Genomic DNA, 25,095 nt, shown 5'->3' with positions numbered 1-25,095 from the left:
ACCAAATTGTCAAGTTACCAAATTGTCAAGTTACCAAATTGTTAAGTTACCAAATTGTTAGTTACCAAATTGTCAAGTTACCAAATTGTCAAGTTACCAAATTATCAAGTTACCAAATTGTCAAGTTACCAAATTGTCAAGCTACCAAATTGTCAAGTTATAAAATTATAAGTTACCAAATTGTTAGTTACCAAATTGTCAAGTTACCAAACTGTCAAGTTACCAAATTGTTAGTTACCAAATTGTCAAGTTACCATATTAGTAGATCCCAATTTGTGAAGTTACCAAATTATTAGTCACCAAATTGTTTGTTGCCAAAACTCCGCCCATCATTAGAATCCCTATAACCTGAAAATTTCTATTTTTATTTCAAAAAGTAAAAAATTACGAAAAATAAGGAATTATATAAAAATAAATATATTTTCTAAAACCGAATTAGGTCGGACGTGATTGAAGTTTCGAACAGCAAGAAAATAAATACAAAAATAGAATTAAAATTAAATGAAAATAAAAATAAAATAAAAATGAAAATAAAAAGTAAATGAAAATGGTCAGAGACAGGATGAAATGAGCATATTGAGCTTTGGTATCACAGCATACACTTCAGAGAAAAGACATTTAATAGATTAATAAACAAATTCTAGAAGTGAATCAATCTAACAGTTCAGGTTTTTGGGACATGCCTTTTCAGAAACTAAAGAAAAAGTAATGTAGTGAAAAAAATTAAATGCAATACAATAGAAGCTTAGAGTTGTTAATATCCACATTCTACATTTATAAAACCTATAAACTGGTTTTTATCTTCTTGTTTTTCTGATATTCTCTAAGGTTTTTGCTTAATTTACAAAATGGCCAAGAGAGGTTTCTTTGATCATGTTTAAAACCTGAATAAATCTGTAACTTATGTTCAGTCCATTAGAGAGATTTTACTTTTAAGATCCCAAAGATGAATACCATGGAAAAACATAAACTATTTAGACCTGGCAAACTGTAAAGGGTTGCCAGGTCTTTACAACACTACTTCCTTGCTCTGGTGATTATGAAGATTATGAAGGCTCCAAACATATGTTTTGGTATTACAGGACCAACAAGGAACAGACAAAGGTTTGGAACTCCGGTATTGTGGATATCGAGATCAATGCTTGGATCTCATCTTATGGTTAATCTGGAGATTAGTCTATTATCAAACGCCAGGACATTTTAGCACATCAGTGAGAAAACTGTTATTAATAGTTGTAACCTTGCAAGCGGGAATATCCAAAAGAAAAGATGCCACTGTCCACAGTAAATATCGAGATTAGAAAACAGATTTAAGAGTCTAGCTCAGTTCAAATAAATAAAGAATATTTTCAGTTTTGAAGAATTCTCCTAAAATTACTTTTTCAATGGGAAATCAGTTGAAATTACGTTGACAATCTCTTCAAAGGATTGAATTAAACAAATTGAGTTTCCAGATTAAAGAATATATTGTTTCAAAGAGAAGTGCGTCTATTCTTTCGCCTTTTTTCCCTCTAACTCTCTATAAGTTGAAGCATTCATTTTTTGGTTTCTATGCTCTAATAAAAAAGTTAAGATATTAAAAGCTTGTTTTGTACAATTTTTTTCTACAAAATTGGATAAGGATGAAAATTGTGTTATATCAAATATTTTCTATTTTAACAAAAATAGACAACGAAAGATGGAGAAAAGCCATAATTTCAATAAACAACATTTTTAAGTGATATTTTGACTGGGACATGACACATGATGGGACACATGATGGGACACATGATGGGACAAAGCTTGGTTCGTTTTTAGGTTCCACAAAAATATGATAATTTTTATAAATTTCAAAATTGGTTTTTTCCAAATATTTGTATTTTATGACAAATATTTACCCAGAGAGAAAGTATTTGCATAAACAAACCAAAAACAAAACAAAAACGATCGTTTTTGGGTCCCCCCCCCCCTTATATTTTCTCAGAGGATACAAATATTGCAAGTTTAATAAAAGAAAACTCTAGAGAAGAAAATTTTGAAATGTTGCCATTACACAGAATTTGTGAGCGAGTTTAAAAACCTTTAAAACAAACTAATGACTATAAGACACCTGTGAAACTAAATAATCTAACAGAATAGTCCTGTTTTAATTTTTATTTCTAACGCATGACAAATATAAGGATAAATATTGAAAGAGAAAAGGCAAAAAATGAATGTTTAGTTGATCAAATAGTGATAGACAGTAAGTGCTTGCAGGGACAAGGACAGAATTGTAAAATCTGCAAGATTGACCTATAGGCAGCTACAGGGTGTCCCAAAAAACATGGGAATTCAGTGGCGAATTCGATATCGTCTTTGTTATGAATTAGCATTGTAATACCTAATTTTAAAAGCCATAATATTATGTCTGCTATTGACAAAGACTCAATTCCTTTAACTTCTTTCTCATACATAAAATAAACAATTTACACTCAAGTATGTATATTTTCTGATTCCTACAAAAAATTCACAGTTTTATTAATATATACAATATATGCACATTTACTGGGCATGCAGAATATACAAATAAAGTTATTTTCATTATTATTTTTATATCAAAATATGTGATATGTAAAATATTTAAATAAATTTCTAATCTTGAAATGTGTGTCCTACTCACAGGAAAAGATTTGAATTGACATCAAAAGAAAAATTCTCAAATGTCTGAATTATAAGATTTGAGTTAAATTCACATTATATTGAACAAGTTTATAAAACCACTGGAAAAACAATTATTTCTTTACTGGACTTTTTTGGCTCTGATTTGAGATTTCTGCGACAAAAATATAATTTGCAAAAATACAGTGATAACCAGTAAACAATGGAATAGGGAAGATGACAACAGTATAACGATGCTTAAGTGTATTTGATGTTGTTACAAAGCACATAGTTTTACTAGACACTAATCAAATAACAAAATTAGTGAAATGGTTCTGTTTACACTGCACAATTGCTGTGTCTCTAATGCTCATAAGACTTTTTACTGTTATAACTTGATATCAAAAGTCGTCTTCCTATTTAAGTTTTCTGGTCATCACTGTATAATTTAACATAGTATATGCTAAATTATAAATTGGAAAAAAATTTAATCACTTGCAATACGGACTGGGCAGCGTTCCGGTAACGCACGACAAGTTTTAAAAAATTAACGTAAGAGTGTGTTAACGAGCGGCAAAAGCGTTAATTCTGAAATCGTTAATGAACAGAAATAGTTGATAATAGTTAAAAAAAAATAACCATCAGGCAGTGTTACAAAATAATGGCAACTTATAGAGCTAAATGCTGGCACAGATTTTGGTTTTTGAGAAAGAAAAGATGTGGGAAACTATTTTAAGATAAAATAAATTCAGTGCCCGTGAAAACAGCATAGAACTAAAAAACACCTATAAAATGCTCATTTTAAAAATCCCGGCTCAGGTTACCGGCTCAACATTTTAAAATCCCCGGCTTATCATTAACATTTTCCAAGTTCTTATTTTATAATCTTCGGCTCATCATTTAAAAGTTTCCAACTCTTCATTTTAAAATTACCGGCTCATCATTTAAAAATACCGGCTCATCATTTCAAAATCCCAGGCTCATCACTTGTAAGTTACCGGCTCAACGTCAAAAATCCCAGGCTCGTCACTTATAAGTTTCCAAATCCTCAAATAATTCTGAAAAGTTTTTGATATCCGTGAGGGCCGGGCAGCTGGAACTACAATTGGTAAAAACTTGCTATTTTAATGAAAATATACTTATGAAAAAAGTTTGGCAAAATTGTGACTTAATAAAGCACAAACAACTAAAGAGAGGGCATCAGGTTTTTTTCTGTTCGTTTTTAACCATTTAACCATAGTTAAAATTTGGACTTTCCATTAGGAGGCTGGAAAAATGATAAAAAAGGCAATATTCTTTATTTCAAAGTATGGATTTTTTAAGAATCCAAGCCCCGGATGAAAAATGTGTTTTGCCCAATATTTGATCACTAAATATACAACAAATAAATCCTAGAGAAGTAAAGAAAGACCTGAGCTGAAAACTTTAGAATGGTGGATATCAAGATTAATGCTTAAACTCCTGGTTTTACTAAACACAAGATTATTTTAATATGCATTCGATATCCAAGAAAGAAGTTTGAAATTCAGCCAATCAGCGTATCATGTTAAGATGTACTCTTTAACTTTTGAAAAACTGGTTTTATTTCTGGTGTTAATTGTGTCATATCAATTGAACTAAACATCGATTAAATAAATGTAAGTTTTGGATTAATGTTTGTTAATAATTTATATTTGCTTAAATGCTCTAAAAGCCGGCTTGTGAACACCTGACTTTAATTCAATCGGATATTAGTTCAATCGATATAGCATTGTATCTGTAATTGGTATTAAACGTAACTTTTATACAGTTGGGATTTTCAAAAAAGAGGATTAAGAATAAAAGGATTAAGGATATCTCATTCTAAAGTTTTCAGCTCTAAAAGTATTTTGGATTTAAATTTTTAAGCACTTTACATTTTAAAAAGTCAGACCAATTTCTAGATACTTATCAAAATGTCTTGGGATATTTCAGATTTTTATCACCGACTCATCAAATGACCTTAAACAGACCTTAAAACCAATCCGGGATTGGGGTTAAAGGGTTAATTTTTAATTATTAACAGTTTGAATTTACAATCCCTATCCCCACATTTCATAATTAACGATTTTATCTCTAAAATGCCGTTGAAAAAAATGCTTTATTACGTTTCACATTTAAAAAACTATCCAATTTTAAAAAATAACCATTTATATGAAAGTAAACATCATGTTAAAGCAAATTTTAAAAAAAAAACATTATTTTGACAAAAGAGAATGTAAACATATTGAAACAAAAAGAATAATAGTGATTTAAAAACATATTATGAAGCACATTTGTGTGAACCATGTATTGATGATGGTTTTGGGGTATAGAAAATATAATTTTTTAAAACCAAATTCGGCTCTTGCCACAAACTCTGATTTTCAAAACCCCTATATCTTTGCGACCAAATGTCGTAGATCTTAGATATTTCAAACTATAAATTCTGTTGTCTTTGCGACCAAATGTCGTAGATCTTAGATATTTCAAACTATAAATTCTGTTGGATCACATAGTCGTTATAGTTTGAAATATTAAAGGTTTACAACATCGGGTTGCAAAGATTTAGGAATAAGAACATTTGAATTTGTGGCTAAAACTCAATTCTTTTAGAGACACGTTTACTGACTCAAGTAACATAGTAATAGAACACTTTTAAAATCCTTTAAATGATATACAGAAGTAATATAAGCTAATAGGCTTTCAGGGCGCTTCGTGCCTATTTTCTATTTAAATTTTGAACATTTCTTCTTTGTTTAAATTGTAAAACAAATACAAATAAAGTTCGCGGATTTTATAAAAATCATTCTAAAAATTTAATAACAATCGAATTTTGTTGGAGGCAAATTTTTTAAACTCATGTGAGTTCCCACACAAAAGCCGGGCCCGATCGTTTTGACGTTTTTTGGATACAAACAGACAAGCAAAGTATATATATATATATGTATATAAAAAACCTTTTCTGAAATAAATTTCTGTTTTATAAAATCTGAGATACTTAATTTGCAATTGCAATACATTTGTTTACAATGTTTTGGTTCCACTTACATTGTTTACTTTTCTCACTGTATTCAGTACACTTACTGCAGTACAGTGAACTGCAGTCCAGTGTACTGCAGTGTACCATGTAGTGAACTGCAGTGTACTATGTAGAGTACTGCAGTGTGCTATGTAGATTATTGCAGTGTACCATGTAGAGTACTGCAGTGTACCATGTAGAGTACTGCAGTGTACCATGTAGAGTACTGCAGTGTATCATGTAGTGTACTGCCGTGTACCTTGTAGAGTACTGCAGTGTACCATGTAGAGCACTGCAGTGTATCATGCATTGCACAGCACTGCACTGAACAGAATGCATACCTAAAATATGGGAATAGAATTAAGGAGAGAAACATTTTTTCAGTCTACCTTGACGTATTTTAGAGAATAAATAATCCTGATAGCTTAAACTGAATATACACTGAGGAAACTTTTGATTTTCTTTTTAATCCGCTCTTGTTGGATATCACATATCCTACTACATGTAATAAAGATACGTTTGATTACAAATATGTCGATTGAACTAATATCCGATTGAACTAAAGTCAGCTGTTCACAAGCCGGCTCTTTGAGCATTTAAACAAATATTAATTAATTAATTGATGTTCATATGAATTTATTAGAAAAAATATTCTATTACATTTGAGGACTGTAGTCCGTTTGAACGTTAGTCTTAATAAACATTAATCCAAAACGTACGATCGATCATTAGTCGAACTGATAGACACCCCGAATGCGGGAAAATTAAAAACTGTTTTTTTAAAAGTTAAAGAGCGCATCTCTAATCTCTAGAAATTAATCAGAAGACTGAGTATTTCTTGAGATAAGCAAAAAGAGAGGATCAAGCATGGATCTCGATATCCACCATTATAAAGTTGCAGCTCAAGGAATTTATATAATACAGCTCTTGGGCTGGGGTACCATTGGCAAACACATAATTTCAAGTGTTTCTAAAATTTTACGGAAAACGCTGGGAATTTTGGGTAATTAATTGCATTTATGTAAACAAAAGCAGTGATTGTAAATTCTTGTAGTCCTGAGAATCGTTTACATATATCTTGTAATCGATTAATATTAATATCTTGCAAAGTTTTTGTATTGAACTGCCAGGGGTTGTAATCTGGCAGCACATCCATCCGTCCACGCTTCATTTATTCTGAGAAGAGGGCTGACAATAGATTCCAGCTGCGAAAGGGATTCTTAGGCCTAGTGCTGAGGAACAATTGTTTTTGCCCGAGAACGAACAGAACTATCAAGAACGATTCAATTGTTACAAAGAAAGAACGGAACGCATAGAACGCATTTATTAAAATATTGGGATGATTAGTAAAAAACAGAATGGAACGTAAATCGCTTGAAAAGAACGTTTAAAATCAGGAATGTGTTCTAAATCATCTAGAAATAATTTTTTGATTCAATCACCAGACCCCCCCCCCTCTAACCCCCCCTCCACACACCTTTTCCGGCCTCCCCTCCCATAAGGGAAGGGCTGAAAGAAATTGTTTACTCTAATTTAATTATTTTAATTTTAATATTATTGTTGTTCAATTCATTCCAATTAAAGTCATATCATTTTTGAAAAATATATTTTTTAGAATGTTTAATTTGTTCTTTACGAGTTTTCCACAACGAATAATTGTAAAGGGGCGAGTTACAACCAACACAGTTCCACAATTAAGTTATTTCCAGAGATAAGAGAATACAGAGATCTATTAAAGACTAGAATATGCGATATTTTCCACAGCAGGTTCTATTGTGTACAACTGGAGTATGCGACCAATAAACAGACGTCTGTATTCAGAGATATTTAAGGATCCATTAGATAATAAATACAATATCTTCAAAAAATAGACTAAATTCATAAATGTCATGTTTTATGTTAAAAGTTAGAAGAGTATTTCTATAAAAATTGTAAAAAACTTAATCCATAAATGGAACAAGTAGCCGTTAGATGATAGTAAAAAACCTTTTGTGGAAATGTAGCATGTCGTGCTGGGACAACTGTAGGCCTAATTAGCCTATCCCGTGATGAGAGCTTGTGAGCAGTCTATGTACAGGGTTACCCACAAAGGATGAGACTGTAAAGACGACCTGAAACTCATAAAATATGACGATTACAAGGTTACATTAAGTCTTTTGTCTTGAATAATGTCTTTGAATTACCTATTTATTGACATGGCAACGAAAGAAACACGATTAAAGTTACAGAGAATCCTAAATATAAGGAAATAGAATGTATAAATTATGTACAGTCGTCTCTGCAGTCTCATCTTTTGTGGGTAACCCTGAAAACCTAGAAAATCTACAGCATTGCAGATTTAAGTTAACTAATGTAAATAGCGGAATTGTCGACAAAAATGACGTTCCCTGTTTAAAAAACCGTTTCTATTCACTTTCAATGTATGTCCTACCTACTCCAGCGGATGAAAAGCCCAAACCAAATTATTCCAGACATCTGAGTTCTGCACGTGCAATACCGGGAATCCGGCACTCCATCTAAAAATGTTTTCCTTGTCGAGCATATACATTCATAATTTTATTCATTATATTTGTTGCAGTAGATACATAAAAAATGTTCAAAATGTTTTTTGTATTATACACTTTGCTGAGTGAAATTTACGACCCTTACAACAGATTAAAATGAATAAAATTCTGTAAAGACAATGTAGTAAATTGTCAAAATGTAACTCTTTTCAAGATAGAAACACTCCGTCACAAAGAAAAGGCTTACAGGGTACTTTTGTGAATCGGACTAAATATTCTACACATACAGCGTCCCTTAAATTAACGTTTACACGGTCACACATATGGTCATCAGTCACTCTTTTGGTTTCATCAAATATTAAACTATGATTCTGCCGATTGACTGGGGAAATTATAGTGTATGATTCTGCCGATTGACTGGGGAAATTATAATGTATGATTCTGCAGATTGACTGGGGAAATTATAATGTATGATTCTGCAGATTGACTGGGGAAATTATAGTGTATGATTCTGCCGATTGACTGGGGAAATTATAATGTATGATTCTGCCGATTGACTGGGGAAATTATAATCTATGATTCTGCCGATTGACTGGGGAAATTATAATCTATGATTCTGCCGATTGACTGGGGAAATTATAATCTAAGGTTCAGCCGATAGACTGGGGAAAAATGCCAAGGCAAATTTTTTTGGAAATATTTGTTTTTCCTAATTTTCCTTATTTGCATCTTGTTAGTTTGGTTTGGCGTGTAATCTAAGTTTGTGATGATGAAATGCTTGAAAGGTTGGTTTAGAATAGTTGGCTAACTGCACGCTGATGAAAGAAGAAACTAATTTGGCAATTATACAATGGGTAGAAATGTGTTCATATTAGGATTTGTTTGTGTGACTTCGCCACTAGGCACTGCTTTGATTTTTTAATCAATAAAAGATTTATTTTGCAAAATCTAGATCTAAAATGTATAGACACCCTGTACCTGGGGAATACAAATCTGGCTAGAACATGATTGAACACCTTGTACCTGGGGGGTAACAATCTGGAAATATAATGTTTGGACACCCTATACCTGAGGTAACAATAGCTGGATATAAAATGTTTGGACACCCTGTAGGCTATACCTGGGGGTAAAAATCCGGTTATAAAATATCTGGTTATAAAATACCTGGGGACAAAAATTCTGGATATAAAATGTTGAAATACCCTGTACCTTGGGGGTGAAAATCTAGGTATAAAATGTTGAAATACCCTGTACCCAGCGGGTGAAAATCTGGATATAAAATTTTTAAACACCCTGTTCATAGGGTATAAAAATCTGTAAATAAAATGTTGCAGCACCTTGTACCTTGAGGGTAAATATATGGATTTAAAATTGTTGGACACCCTGTACCTGGGGTAACAATCTGGATATAAAATATTGAAACACCCTGTATACCTGTGCCAAACATCACAGCCCCAGCAGATGACGACAACACCAAATCCTTCATTGCTTTCCTTCCTTGAAAATAATTTAATTCAAAACTGGATTTTTGCAAAGTTTTTGAATTGGTTTTTGGCAATATTTGATTACAATGAATAAAATCAGCAACCTAAGAAAGAAAAAAATTATTTTAAAATGCTTTAAAATGTCAGATTTAACCTTTACTTACAACGCGACAAAGTTATTTTGATAAGAACTCAATTAAATTTCTTCGGCTTTGATTCAGTTAGACCCTAAATAAGCCATACACCGAAAGAATTCATCAAATGTCGTATTCTTCACTTTCTGATAATGGAATGTTGCAGGTATTTAGTTTTTTAATTAAATGATTATATGGAGCTCTTTAAAACTGTTCCCGCATATTCATGGTTATTTATTTATTTTCGCAAATACTGAGATTTAGGTAAAATAGTATAAAAGCCATTGAAAAATTGCCAAGACGACATTTGATAAATTCTTTCGATGTATGGCTTATTTAGGGTTTAACTGTATGTTTAATTACCAATTTAAATACAAATTATTTTTGTTAAACTTCAATCAAAAAATTACCATCTGTTATTAAATAAAAAGATAATTGGCCGTCTCTGCATGTGTTATATAGAAACTTTCTAATTCACAACGGAACCCACCTTGTATGATCATGTATGAATTTGATACAGTAATAACCAGACAATTCTGGAATAGGAAGACGACTTCGCAGCAATACTTAAGTGTATTTGATGATGTTACAATGCAAATCGTTTTATCTAGACGCTTATTAAAGCACTTAATATGTAAAATTTGTCTGTTTACACTGCACAATTGCTGTGTCCCATTTTCATTAGACTATTCAAAGTTATAAATTGAGTCTTAAAGTCGTCTTTTTATTTCGGAGTTTTCTGGTTATCACTGTATCAATGTTCATGATTTTGAAAACTGGTTATTATTAAACGTATGAAGGTAAGAAACACTTTTAAACCTAAAAAATGACGATTTCTTCCACTTGTTGATCAGATTAAAAGGGTATTGTGAATAGGGTGTTGACTTGAAATTACGCTTACAGTCCCTTTAACAAAAAAATGACTCAATAAGCACTCCTGTATGCCGCGTCCATTAGCGCCTGATCCAATCAGGTCCAGTCATGTGTTTGGTGTCTATTCTGAACCAATAAAAATTGCATGGCGGTAACATCTATCTTTCTATCTATCTCATTATCCAATTAGAGAATCCTTAAATCAGCGCTAACATTAAATGGAAATATTTACTGCTACTGAAACTATAGTGTAAGAGAAACTAAAAAAAAGTCAAAATTTAACTAAACATGATAGTTTGTGTTCTTGCTTTAATAGGAGAAGGCAGTTAGAGTCAGAACTTATTTAATTTAATTAATTATCGTTTTCAGAGTTTCTACAACATACATCCACAGGAAATAGATTGAACAAAAGTCAAATAAAAAATGAGAAAGGATTGAAAATAATTGAACTTGCTTTGTTTCGTTCTGTCCTTTAACTTGTACGAACTAAAAAAGAATTGTCGATTGTTAACATTTTATAATATTTAAATAAAAGTAATTTTTTAAACAATACACGGAAAGCAAATTCATTTTTTAATGAAACATTTGATATTTTAAGATTCTTTTATTGCGGCAAAGAATCATGACTAATATTATATGAATGGTACATGAGAAAAATGCATACCCCCCCCCCCGGGCAAATTAACCTGCAATTCTAATAATTGAAATGAAAAAAAAAGAATTTTAAAATTAAATAAAAAAGATATGATAAACATGAGAAATATGAAAAAATAGCTTGGGAACCTAACGTTGCCCAGGGAAGTAATGCTTAATCCCACCGATTACCCGCGCTTCGTTACAAATTACGATTTTAGCTTTTTTATCTCTATAAAAGTAGAATTACTAAATTTAAAATCAAAACCAAGCTAAGAACATTCCCGTGGTCCTATTGAGTTCTCCAATAAAACTTTTAGAAAAATAGGTCCAGGGGTTCATGAGTTATGATCGGACAAACAAACAGACAGAAAAACATGATATTACAACTTTATAGATAGATAGATATAATAAATAAAATGAATACAAAAATAAAAAAGGATAAAAATACAGATAAATATGATAAATATGATAAATATGATAATCATGACTGACAAGAAAACGGCTGGACCAAAGTATAAAATGTAAATATAAGCCATCTCTCTTGAATATATTTGAACAAATAAAAAAATAAAAAGTTAGAGAAACATAAGAATTGTACACCTTAAAAACAATATTTCTGAAAGCAAAATGTAGCCGTTTTAATAATTTCTTATCAAACATTTCTAAATGTTGAGAGTAAAATAAGTTTAAAATTAGATAAACTAAACTTCGGTAATAAATAAATAAAATAAAGTCAAAGATACATGCTGCCTTGCTGAACAAGATTATCGAGAGACGATCTACAAATCGTCGTTGATCCTTGTTTGCTATTTAATAACAAATAGTGTCACGGGCAGCCGTAGTACATTTGAATTTCCTAGCCGGGTCAACCTTTCCGGTCCCAGTTTGTACTGTACCTAGCTCTATGGACAGGACTAGCCGGTGCAACAAGGTTGACGCGGTCAGACTTTATGCTTCATATTGGTTGAATTTACTTTTACTAAAGGGGCAGAGGTGCTTGGTGTGGAAAAAACAAAGTTGCACACATTTTAAAGGGAGTGTTCGCGAAACATTATTAAGAGGGTACAACAACTTTTTCTATTCACCCATTGTCCCCAGAAAGGTGAAATAAATCAAAGACAATTTTTATATCATCTCTTAGTTTTCATGTTTAATGAGATAACCTGTATTTTACCTGCATGCATTGTAAACCTCCAGTGTTTTCTCGCCAGCATTTCGAACACACTGTTCAAATATAGAATATAAAATAACTAGCTAAAGAGGCCGGCGTTGCCCGTGGAATAATTTGTTTTTTAAATTAGTGAAAAATTAGTAAAAGAAATTTTTAAAAAAATATAATTTTTTATCCCATGTTACCTCCAGGGTACCAATGGGTTCCCTAAAAAAATTGCCAATTTGACCCAGCCGTTTGTATAGAAAGAAAAATGTCCAATGATAGAAAAAGAATAGAAATCTACAATAAAACACCAAACTCAGTTTTAAATATCAATTTAGGTTATAAACCTGAGTTAGTATAGAAATTTTAGTGCATTTGCAATTTTAAGCTTGGATTAAATGATATCTGCATTTCTAAAAGATTATAAATTGATAAAATATCCATTTTAGATATTTAAATGTTGAAAGGTACTTAAAATAGGTTTTAGCCCATAGGTTTACATTTTACACCTTATTTTGTACAGCTGAAAAAAATTGAAAAAAAATTTCGAATTTTTTTTAAGCCTATGACACCCCCCGGTCACCCATAAGTGTCCACAAAAAAATTTCACCCCAATCTGTCCAGCCGTCTGGCCGGCTATACGCAACATATATATGAATGTCTTGTTTTATTATAAAGATTTGTCCAACACTCATTTCTTTTTTGATTCAAAGTAGAATTTTTCCAATTAAAAAAGTATATTGAAATTTTTTTCCGTATTGGAGTATGGATAAGGAATAAAATTTCTTTAAAAAAATTTGCAAGCGAGAATTGATACAAAGTCTAACTATTTCGGACATTTAAATTAACAAAATATTGACTTTCAGATGAAAGTTTAGAAGGTTATGTTATCTTTGTAATTCTAGATTAAACAAAAGGAAAACTTATTAAAAATTGTTCTTATTTCAAAGAAAAACTATAAAACTGTAAAAAAGACATTATTCATATTGTTTAAAAAACAAAAAAGGTTAAATTTTCAATATTTGTATTTCTAAAAATTGAAACCTTTGATTGTTTAGAATTTTGTTTAATTTTAGTGGGACAGCCTGTTTATTCTATCAACCTTTAGACCCCACAACAACAGTTCTAGATCTACCAAACATAGAACTTGAATTCAATTTAGTTCCCAAACTAAATATTTAAATTTTATATTATATATATTTATATATTTATATTCTCTCCTCGTGAGGTCTTCCAACACACATAGAGCTTATTCTGAAAATTCAAAAATATTATTCTTTCAAAGTTTAGATATTCAGTTGGACTACAGATAGGGCGTATACAGGATTTAGTGATGAGGGGAGGGGGGGGGGGAGAAGAAAATTAAACAGAGTTGGGGGACATTGCCTCCTGCAATCCTTCTGTATACGAACATACAGAGCCTGCACCTGAGAATGGGCATTTTTCACTTTTAGACAAAAATACGAAAACCAAAGATAGAGTTTCCAAAGGGCGTTTATACAGTAAAATAATTTTCTTGAAAGTCAGATTTACTTTAGGTAAAAACTTTAAAACGATTGTTTTTTTATTAAATAAAACTAACATTTGATCGTTTAGTTTTCAAATGTTCCAACCAATCAGATTGTAAGAATGAACCATTTGTTTTTTTTGCGAAGGTCTCATAGTTTTGAAAATTTCAAAAAATTGTTTTTTCCTTTATTTTTGAAATCAATGCCCATCCCTAAACCACATATAAAAGTAGAGGATAAGAGTGCTTAAGTTTCCTTAACTCTGTAAATCGTATCATTTATTTAATAAAGTTTCATTCAATTGTAAACTGCATGGGGTTGGAATTAATGAAAAGGGAGAAGTACTTTATCTAGCTAGGAAAAGTTGAACTAGTTCTATAAACTCTCTGCAAAACCTTTAAACCTTTATTCTGATAAATAATGGAGATATCCTTGATCTGAAAGAAAGAACTGGATACCTTTAAATCATTGTTTATGTTCGAAATTTACATGCGGATTTGTGCACAAGAAACAAGAAGAAGTTTACAGAATTTGACATCATGTTTAAAAGAGAAAAATGACAATATCTTCCTCAGTATCATGCTCTGATAAAAGGGTACCGTTGTGAACCAGGTAAGCAACTTTTTAAACAAGGTTTATTCAAGGTTATAATACCAGAAAAGTTATTTCAGATGTGTACGCATCTTTCGTACTGCAGTGTACTGTCTCTGGGCGGTAATGTAAACACAAGACGGATGTCGAAGCCTGACATGGGATCCATCTTCCACATAAAAAATCAATGAAATATTCTGGTCATAGGAAACTATTATGTGAATTATCAAAATTATCAAAATTTAATGCTTTTAACCTCCTCGGATACTAAACGAACACTGATGCATCTATTCTTGTTTACAAATTCCGCCCAGAGAGAACTGGTTTCAATATGTACGCAAAGTATACGCAACTGTAATTAACTTTAACCTTGGGTTTACTTAAAATACGTTGACATTCAGTCCTCTTAAAACCAATCTCTGGAGAACTAAGCCAACCTCCGGAAATGAACTAGCTTAAATTATAAAACTGAGATCTCTTGCTCTAAACTATCAGCTCTTTTAAAAAGAAGTTTTATTTTGTTTGGTTTTGTTTCTAAATGCTTGAGACCAAGTATTTGTTTAAAGAAGTTTGTGTTCACAACAGGTTCCGGGGTTTTACAAGTTGTGTTTTTTCTTCTTCATTTTTTATCTTTTAGTTTATCTGAAAGGCGTTAAGGAAAATAAATACAAATCACAAACTAAATATCTGCCCGATTTTTTTAAATCGCTCGCATAGCAAACTAAAGATCTAACCGAATTATTAAAATGGTCGGATAGCAAACTGAAGATCTAATCGATTTTTTAAAACGCTTGCATAGCAAACTGAAAATCTAGTCGATTTTTTAAATCGCTCGTATCGCAAACTGCAGATCTAGCCGATTTTTTAAATCGCTCGTATAGCAAACTGCAGATCTAGCCGATTTTTTAAATCGCTCGTATAGCAAACGATTTTTTCCAGGACAATTATAATTGAATTGTGTACAGTCAAATTCCTAACTATATACCCTTAAAAGCTCTTTATGGATGTCAGGCATTGAAAACAGATCATCTTCATGTGCGCTATTTCAATAAAACTCTTTAAATACTATTTTTCAACACGCTGCTCTAACTAAATCAAGGTTTTGGCGTGCTGCCGATGGAATGTTTCATTTTCTCCCTTTGTCAATATACTATTATTTTCAACATTTCTTACAGATTTTGTTTTAAAGCTTTTTGTTGGAGGCCAGAACAGTAAAAAGAAAGATTTTTTCACGGCCAGCCTTTAAACATCTCCACAGTGATTCAATGGTTACAAGCTATTACAAAAAAATCATTGAGAATTTTGCAAATTATTCACACTAAAGTTAAAAACAAATGCTTTATAATCCCCATATTTTTTAACCTCATGGTGTAAACATTTGATATTCTAAATTTTAACTTTTTGCTCTAGCAAAACTCGAAGTTTGAAAAATCAAATATTTTGATCATGTTCTTCATCAGATTGCAAATATATATGGATTGTAGAATTAGGGTTTGATTCAAGTAAACTGTAGTTTAACAATCCGCAGTAAATTAAACATCGTCTCGCTTTTTATTAATTCCGATCATTTTAATAAATATTACTTTGTATTAACTGCTGAATGTTGAAGACAGTCCAGTCTGTCTACATCGGTAGAGCCGTTGGATATTAGAACAATTAGGATTCTTTTCCTAAACAGTTGGATATTAGAACAATTAGGATTCTTTTCCTAAACAGTTGGATATCAGGATAATAAGGATTCTTTTCCTTAACAGTTGAATATCAGGATAATAAGGATTCTTTTTCTAAACAGTTGGATATCAGAATAATTAGGATTGTGTTATTAAACAGTTGGTTATCAGAATAATTAGGATTGTGTTATTAAACAGTTGGATATCAGGATAATAAGGATTCTTTTTCTAAACAGTTGGATATCAGAATAATTAGGATTGTGTTATTAAACAGTTGGATATCAGAATAATTAGGATTGTGTTATTAAACAGTTGGATATCAGAATAATTAGGATTGTGTTATTAAACAGTTGGATATCAGAATAATTATGATTGTGTTATTAAACAGTGCAACTTTTAGAATATTACACAAATCTGGGAGTGTTCATTGGAGTAATATCGGAGTAATATTTGTTGGAGGTCCCAAGAATTTTATCCTGGACCCAAATATTTTCGTCGAATTTTCATGCGGACCCCTCAGTGGGTCTCTCTGGGATGATATTAGGGTTTTCAATGGAAAGTAAAAAGTTAGGGGTTTCCGGTGAAAAGTTTGTGGGGTTCAATAAAAATTGAGGGTGTCCTATGAATATCGGGGGTCTCCAATAAAAAATTGGTGGTCTCCAATGAGAGAGCATTGAGAATATCCGATGAGAATATCCAATAAACTCCAATTTTTTTCTTTATAATCTGAACTGTCGTTGCCAATGGAGAATTTTTTTTTTCATTTCTTTCATCTTATTTCTTTCAGTCAAAAATTAAGTATTCATTAATTTTTGACCTCAATGGAAATAAATTTGATTTACACATTTCGCTAAACTCTTGTAAATGTACAGGGTTACTTACTCTCCACTGAATGGGATTTGAATCGTCAATAAATTATAAATTTTATTAATGTCGCCCCAAAAGGCAAAAAAAAGTTATTGTCCCAAATTTTGTCTAGATAATGTTATCTTCGCAACCCGTAGATGTTTCAAACTATGAGTATATGAGTTATGTGGATTAGTAAATTTGAGTTTGTGAGAAGAACTCAGTTTCTTTACATTTGCATGGGAAAGCAAGAAGAAATAAAAAGAATGAATATTTCTTTGAGGTTTCCTCCGCTAAAATTAATTTGTTCATTTGTTTTTGAGCAATAAATTGATTTCCAGCTTTTCCTTTTAATAATAAGATATTAAAAGGGGGGGGGGAGTCGTAAGAATAAAACGAAACCTTTACAAAAGATTTGTCATGAAGGAATTCAAATTTCCTTTCAATTATCTGTTCACAATTCAAAAGACTCTGAGATGAGATATTTAACGACAGTAAAATCCAATTTTCTTTAAGTATGCTTTTATTGCATTACTATTTTTTTTCTTCTCTGAACAAAGATATTTTCTGACCGATTTTACCAATCGTTTAAAAAAAATCATTTGGTTGATATCAATGGGATAAAAGTAAACTTACAATAAAATTTCCAAATATGTCTAAAATGTCAGATTTGATTGAATCCTTTTAAAAGTCCAATAACGCCTTGTTCAAATCGGAGCTGAGAATGACGCCCATCACAAGAGGTGTACTAATGCAAGGAAAGTTAATTGCGGTCGCGTATACTCTGCGTACATATTGAAACCAGTTCTCTCTGGGCGGAATTTTTAAACAAGAATAGATGCATCAGTGTTCGTTTAGTATCCGAGGAGGTTAAAAGCATTTAGTTTTGATAATTTTGACAATTCACAGAATAGTTTCCTATGACCAGAATACTTCATTGATTTATTTATGTGAAAATGGATTCCATGTCAGGCTGTGACATCCGTCTTGTGTTTACTTTTACGCCCAAAGACAATACACTGTAGTACAAAAAATGCGTACACCTCTGAAATAACTTTCCTTGCATTAGTACCTTGCCCATGACTATACCTGCCGAAGGGTAGGTTTGATTGTTTTGTCCAAACCCAACTTGAATCCTCAGTTCGCAAACTATAATCTTCACTCCCATCACTAGATCAAGAATAAACTTAACTTTTCTAATTTTTCATTTTTTACTTTTACCGAGATTAATTTCAAGTGCCCCTCCATGTAAGGACGACAATGTCTGATTTATAACCATTCAATGTTTATCGATTTACCTCCAGGGAACATGAATAAAGGGAAGGGAAATGGCGCTGGTCTGACATGAGAAAGCCAGTCACACTGCTTTGCAGACGAGTTAGTTATTAAACACGCACACTTTTTTGACTCAGACACACAACATGACTAAATTCAAAGAAATTGCAGAACAATGTCGTCAATTATAATTAAGCTTGAATAATGAGTAGTTTATTGTAAACTTAATCAAACACACACTCTTTTGGTAAAGACACAAACACATGACGTTTCCGCCCCCTGTTTATCTCTGAAAAAGTGTTTAAATTGTCGCTGAACAGGAGTGTACGGTGCGTACGATGTGCAAAGCGATTTTCCAAATTATTTTCTGCGACTTAGTAAGTAATAAAATTTCTTTACTGCGTTTCTGGAAAAAATGAAATCCTTGATCTTGAGTCAACAGTTTACAGAGTAAAGTAGTAAATCAGATATGCCATTCCGCAAATGAAAGGCCACTTAAAATTACGCTTTACGGTTCTTATGTACATTTTATGTACATTTAATGTACATTTAATGTACATTTAATGTACATTTAATGTACATTTTGTTTACATTATATGTACATTTTATGTACATTTTATGTACATTTAATGTACATTTTGTTTACATTATATGTACATTTTATGTACATTTATGTACATTTTATGTACATTTTATGCACATTTTATGTACATTTTAGGTACATAAAATGTACATTTTAAGTAAATTTTACGTACATTTTATGTACATTTTATGTACATTTTATAAACATTTTATGTACATTTTATGTACATTTTATGTACATTTTCTGACCGTTTAAAAGGATATTTATCCTTTTATTGAATAGAGTTTATAGAAGGAAAATAAAATATAACAGTTTTATCAACTGCAGATGGGAGATAACGAGCTGTGCAATATTTCCAACTTATACGATGAAATTTTTATATTTTGAATAAGATAAAAAAAAATAAAAAGATATAGATTTTAAATAATATTGATGCCGATTTATCACGATACTAAATAAATAAATGCATAAAATCAAATCAGCCTCGAGAAATGATAATTTAACTTTATTTGAAATAAGAAAACTTTTTGCTTTATATTTTTAGTGAGTGAAATAGAAAATGGAGGACAAAAAAGCATGATTTTATTTGAGACCACCTGTATACTCACCTAGTAAAAACAGTAACATGTACACTATACTTCTTTTGTGTTCTAGACTCTAACAGTAAACTTTCCAATTTCTAAAAGAATATATATTTGTAAAATTCAAGAAAATTAGATATAGGTATGTACATTGTACAATTTAAACTGTCCATACATTCTTTTAACAAATATACAGTACTTTGTCTCAAGTATAAAAAAGACGACTGTGCGAAATGTATTGTTCACTCTTTAGATAATTGAGATTGATTTGAATTTGAGTAGATGACTTAAATGTCGAAAACGCAACATGAGCTGAAATTATCCAACTGTCTCCAAGTAGAATTATGTTCGAAAATGGAATAATTCTTTATTCGTTATATTATGGATTCCTAATTTTTATAAGTTTATATATGCTGTATTCTTTTTCTTCTCTGTTTGCATTGAAAAACATATTATCTTGCAGTTTTTGGTATTTATTAACACTCAATGCAGCAAGAAATGATCCTTTTCCCTGTTTGAACTAATTTCCAACGCATTTCTGCAAGATAAACAGTTAAAATTAACAACTTTTTTTAATATTTAAGATTTTCTCATTTTACTAAGTAAGCAGCAGTATTCCTATGCAAACTAACATAAACAAACAAATTCTTAACTCTATAGCAGATGAAACATTCACGAATTACAACGTTCTTAGAAAACCACAGAAAACTTCGGAGACACCGAAGAATTCAGAAAATGTCGTCTTCTAACCCTGCTTACAGTGGTATGCTGCAATTTATTTATTTTTACTATTATTTAAAGGTAGAGTTCGCAAAAAAAGAATGGGGGGTATAGGCTGATATAGAAATGAATTCGATATTGATCACTATTAATTGTGTGCTTCTTCAGTTGTGTATATAAGGTTAACATGGTTAAAAACGTCTTACACCCAAGAGCTTAGGGTCCATACAAATTCACAGAGTTATATTATTCCACTCAGATTGTAAATAATTCAATTAAATTTAAAACTACTCATTCAGATATTACAACCTACAATTGTCGAATTCAATTTGATGCATATACATAAAGTAGATATTTCATAACATATTTTATTTTATATGATCCAGGAGTTACTTTTGAAAATATTCATTCCTGTTTCGAGGATTTTTGATGATAATGATGATATTTTCATATTTCCAGGAATGTTCAAAAATCCAGCGGCAGCTGGAACACAAGTTTTTTGCAAAATATTAAATGAGTTTTACTCCAATAAGATATTAAAATAAAATATTAATTATATGCCAATGCATTGAATTATATTTAACAATTGTATGTTGTAATATCTGAATGAGTCGATTTGCATTTTTTTTTTAAATATTTACGACCTAAATGGAATAATGCCATTCTGTGAATTTGTATGGGTTCTACGCTCTACGGTATGAGCTGTTTTTTTCTCCATTTTCTCCGTTTATAGACGCAACAGTTGAAGGTAAAATTAGTGTCGATCCAAAACAAATTCAATTCGAGGTCAATCTATACCCCCTTTCATTTTTCGCAAACAGTCCATTTAAATTTATGTATAATAAAGAAACCTTTTTAAAAATTGTCAAAGTGCCTTTTTAGAAATTCTCTGGATGTTTCTGGCGTTCTAAGTCAAACTGAATATATGAGACATCACATTACAAATAAAGAACAACTAAATATAAAGCTCTTTCCTCCTAAATATTAGAGCTATGTCAGGCCATACGACTGGACCAAATTGGCTGACATTTTTAAGGAACCCCATGGATACCCTCCGGGTAACATTGGCTAAGCATTTTCTCTTTCTTAGCATTCCAACTTTTTCCCCTAGAATTATTACAAAGCAATTTTGCATGGCTTTTTGCACAGACGTCCAAGGGCCATGTATTTAGTATTAGTATCTCGACTTTAATGATATTTTATGAGAATTCAGAGGAATAGGGTAATGGAGATCTTATTTTGAAGTGGAGTACTATCTAAGACCTATGCCCCCTTCCCCTTTGTTCTTCCCCCTCTCTTCCCCTTTCCCTTCCCCCTGCTCCCTCCCTTTCCCCTCCCTTCCCCTCCTTCCCCCTCCCTTCCCCTCTCTAAATAGGGTTAAAGTTTGTAGGATGAGTACAGGATGAATGTTGTGTTTAGTGTATATAATCTGGGTGAATTACCGATCTGTTAAACAGAATCTTGAATATAATTTCCGTTTAACATTTACACTAACTTCTACCATTTACAATTTTTACTCGGCAGAAAAAAAAACGAAAAAAGGGACTATTCTGAAAAGAAATATATTTTGAATTAAACAAAAAATGGTGAATATATGTGTATGTACTTGATTGTCTTTCTGTGATTGTGTGTTTGTATCAAATAAACGTCAAAACGGCTGAACCGATCGGGCCCAAATTTTGATTGACCCGAGGGAAGGTTTATGAAAAATTTCAAAAATATGCCTCCAACAAAATTCGATTTTCATTATTATTTGTAAATACACAAAATGCAATTATATACAGGGTTATCCACAAAGGATAAGACTTCAGAGACGATTGTACGGAATTTGTTTAGTCCGTTTTCTTGCATTCAGGGTGGGTTCCTTGTAGGCCCAAACTGGTTTATTTCTGTGCTGAATCATTAAATAAACCAACAAAATACTCATTTGAAAGCAGAAACCAAAAATCAAGCTTCAAATCATAATTTTTATAGCTTTCGATCGTCTTTACAGTCTTATCCTTAGTGGGTATTCCTGTACATGTAAAACAGAGTTACTTTACATAGATGTGTTTTTATTCTTAACTGGTAACCAGAAAACTCTGGAATAGGAAGACGACTTTAAGACTCAAGTTATGACTTTAAATAGTCCAATGAACATGAGGCACTGAAATTTTCAATTGTATGCACACTCATTTCACTTGATAAGTGATTTAAGAACTTAATAGTAAAGCTGTTGGCTTTGTGACATCATCAAATGCACTTCAAATGTCGTCTTCCTCTTTTACAGTTTTCCGGTTATCACTGTAAGACACAACAATTGTGCCAAGTAAACAGATCCATTTTACTAAACAGTGACATAATACGTATAGTAAAGCTATTAGCCTTACAACAAGAACTACATAAATTGCATTTCAGTATTCGCTTTATAAAAAGTTTAGATATAACATAACAATAGTTTAAATACAATATCCTCAACCCCCCCCCCCCCTGCAGGTATCGTACACGCTAACAGGCATATTTTGCTTGTCTGTTTGACTGTCAGTCTATGTCCGTTTGGATCCAATAAACGTCAAAACGGCAGTACCGACCGGTCCAATTTTTTTGGCACCTCGCGTGACCCCTGGGAAGGTTTATGGATAATAGAATTGTAAATAATTTGCCTCTAACAAATCCAATTTAAAAATTTTTTGAAAATCCATAATATTTTTTTGTGAAATCTTCAATATTTTTGTTTGTTTTTGTTTTACATTGTACAAAAAGAGAACATGTTTACAATTGAAATAGAAGAGCCTAGTGATAAAATCCAAAAAAAAAATTAAATATGTTATGAAAAATCATTTATTAAAAGGTTAAATTTAAAAGAACAGTAGATAATTCTGTTTATATACTGAAAGGTTGTTTATGTAATTGCTTAAAAAATCGAAAATTTCTCCTCTTATTTTAATAAGTGCGAGATATTTTCAATTTTACCTTACCTCAAATATATTGGATGCAAATACATCATTAGACTGCCTTGTACCAGTAGTTCGGACAATATAATCAGATACAGCTGTGTCAACTGTAACGTAATCAGTCACCATCAACCGAACTATTGACATATTTTCAAGTGTCCCTCCACCATCAACGGAACTATTGACATATTTTCAAGTGTCCCTCCCACCACCTATCACTTTTTAAATGGTAGATATTTGAAAATCATTTTTTTTGTAATATGCGGATTTCTGGCAGAAAACGTTGAAAATAAGAAAGAAAATATAAATGTTTTAACCTGTTGCTCGCCATATTTGTTTTAGCAAATTTTCTTGACTTTGGATTTAAGTTTGGTGAGAATTATTTGGGGGAGAGAAAACTTTATTCTAACTTTATTATATACAATCTATACTATTCAAAGCTGGCAGTTTGTACTTGTTTACAAGAATATTTAAATATACAGGGTTCTCCACAAAGCTGGCAGTTTGTACTTGTTTACAAGAATATTTAAATATACAGGGTTCTCCACAAAGCTGGCAGTTTGTACTTGTTTACAAGAATATTTAAATATACAGGGTTCTCCACAAAGCTGGCAGTTTGTACTTGTTTACAAGAATATTTAAATATACTGGGTTCAAAATTATTAACATTTTGTTCAAAATTACGAACATTTTGTTCAAAATTGTTAACATTTTGATCAAAATCTCGAACATTTTGTTCAAAATTACGAACATTTTGTTCAAAATTACGAACGAAATGTTGAATGTACACTATCATTATACTCTGAACAAATCTTACTAATTTCAAAATATGTTCGTTAATTTGATATTTGAAAGAAGATGTTTAGGTTAAGGTTTAAAGATACTGATAGCGTAATTTCGAGTAATAATTTATGCAAAGAGTGCTGTACCTGATTTACAACGGTACCCTTGAAAGCTTTGTCTGATTAAGTATAAATTAGATATCAATGTTTTTGTTTCCTTAAACTGATTATTTTCATTTGCGATTTCGCTGTGAAAGTGACTTCCGCATTTGTTGGTAATAAGAAACAATGGAGAATTACTCATCCAAATAAACTTTTTTCAGAAAAACGACGGTTTCTTCCACATTTTTGATCAGGGTACTGTTGAAAATCGGGTATTTCTGTCTTTGCATGGAAGGTCTTTTGAAATTATGTTCTAGTCCCTTTAATATTGTATTAATATATATGATTAGAATGGTGAATGATTGTTAATATTGTATTAATATATATGATTAGAATGGTGAATGTTAATATTGTATTAATATATATGATTAGAATGGTGAATGTTAATATTGTATTAATATATATGATTAGAATGGTGAATGTTAATATTGTATTAATATATATGATTAGAATGGTGAATGCCTAAAAGTCTTGTCTCTAGCTCTGCTCCGCTGTGCAATGGCGCTGAAAATATTCAATTTATAAAAAGTTTTCACCTTCCAATCAGAAAATATACTGTCTATACAAAAATAAAAAAAGAAAACCAAGAATTTTATTAATTCCAAACACCCCAGCGGGGAACAATTTTCATTTTATTGTCTCGTAAATTTGTTTTCTCAACTCTTAGTCAATTTAAAACTTAGCATTGAATTCTTAATCCCGCCCCTATGAAGAAAAACTTTATTTTATTTAAAATCAAGATTCAAACTTTTTTCTAAACCCTTCAAATTCAAAAGATAATGAGATCAAACAGTGTGAACACTATTATCATAAATCCTACTGACTGTCCCGAAAAAAACCTGGGAGTTAAAGGGAGTGACTCTCTAACTGGTCTCCACTACCTTTTAAGGAACTATATATGATCCTCCATGCAAAGATGGCAATGCCTAATTTGAACCTTTGTAAGATCAAGTAAAAAAATACATATGTGAATTTGTGCATGTTTTTGTTTATTTAAGCTGTTTATTTGCATTTTTTTGCTT

General features: G+C 31.3%; 1 protein-coding gene across 3 annotated transcripts in view; it reads right to left on the bottom strand.

The window, feature by feature from the left end:
* Positions 1-5,401: 5,401 nt before the first annotated feature.
* The window catches only part of LOC111717720 (uncharacterized), a 55,243-nt gene continuing 35,549 nt past the window's right edge, over positions 5,402-25,095 (bottom strand). For all 3 annotated transcript variants that reach the window (XM_023493276.1, XM_023493224.1, XM_023493343.1), the window contains exons 11-20: positions 24,536-24,577; positions 23,154-23,236; positions 19,504-19,574; positions 18,127-18,207; positions 16,105-16,191; positions 13,643-13,676; positions 12,441-12,490; positions 9,574-9,636; positions 8,067-8,151; positions 5,402-5,976 (exon numbers count right to left, since the gene is read on the bottom strand). In XM_023493276.1, coding sequence (XP_023349044.1) covers positions 8,067-8,151; positions 9,574-9,636; positions 12,441-12,490; positions 13,643-13,676; positions 16,105-16,191; positions 18,127-18,207; positions 19,504-19,574; positions 23,154-23,236; positions 24,536-24,577 — 596 coding nt within the window. In that variant the 3' untranslated portion in view covers positions 5,402-5,976. The remainder of the gene's footprint in view (positions 5,977-8,066; positions 8,152-9,573; positions 9,637-12,440; positions 12,491-13,642; positions 13,677-16,104; positions 16,192-18,126; positions 18,208-19,503; positions 19,575-23,153; positions 23,237-24,535; positions 24,578-25,095) is intronic.

The sequence above is a fragment of the Eurytemora carolleeae genome, unplaced genomic scaffold (assembly GCF_000591075.1).
Source record: "Eurytemora carolleeae unplaced genomic scaffold, Eaff_2.0 scaffold83, whole genome shotgun sequence".
NCBI classification, from domain to species: domain Eukaryota; kingdom Metazoa; phylum Arthropoda; class Copepoda; order Calanoida; family Temoridae; genus Eurytemora; species Eurytemora carolleeae.
This window is presented reverse-complemented; position numbering and strand designations above follow the sequence as displayed.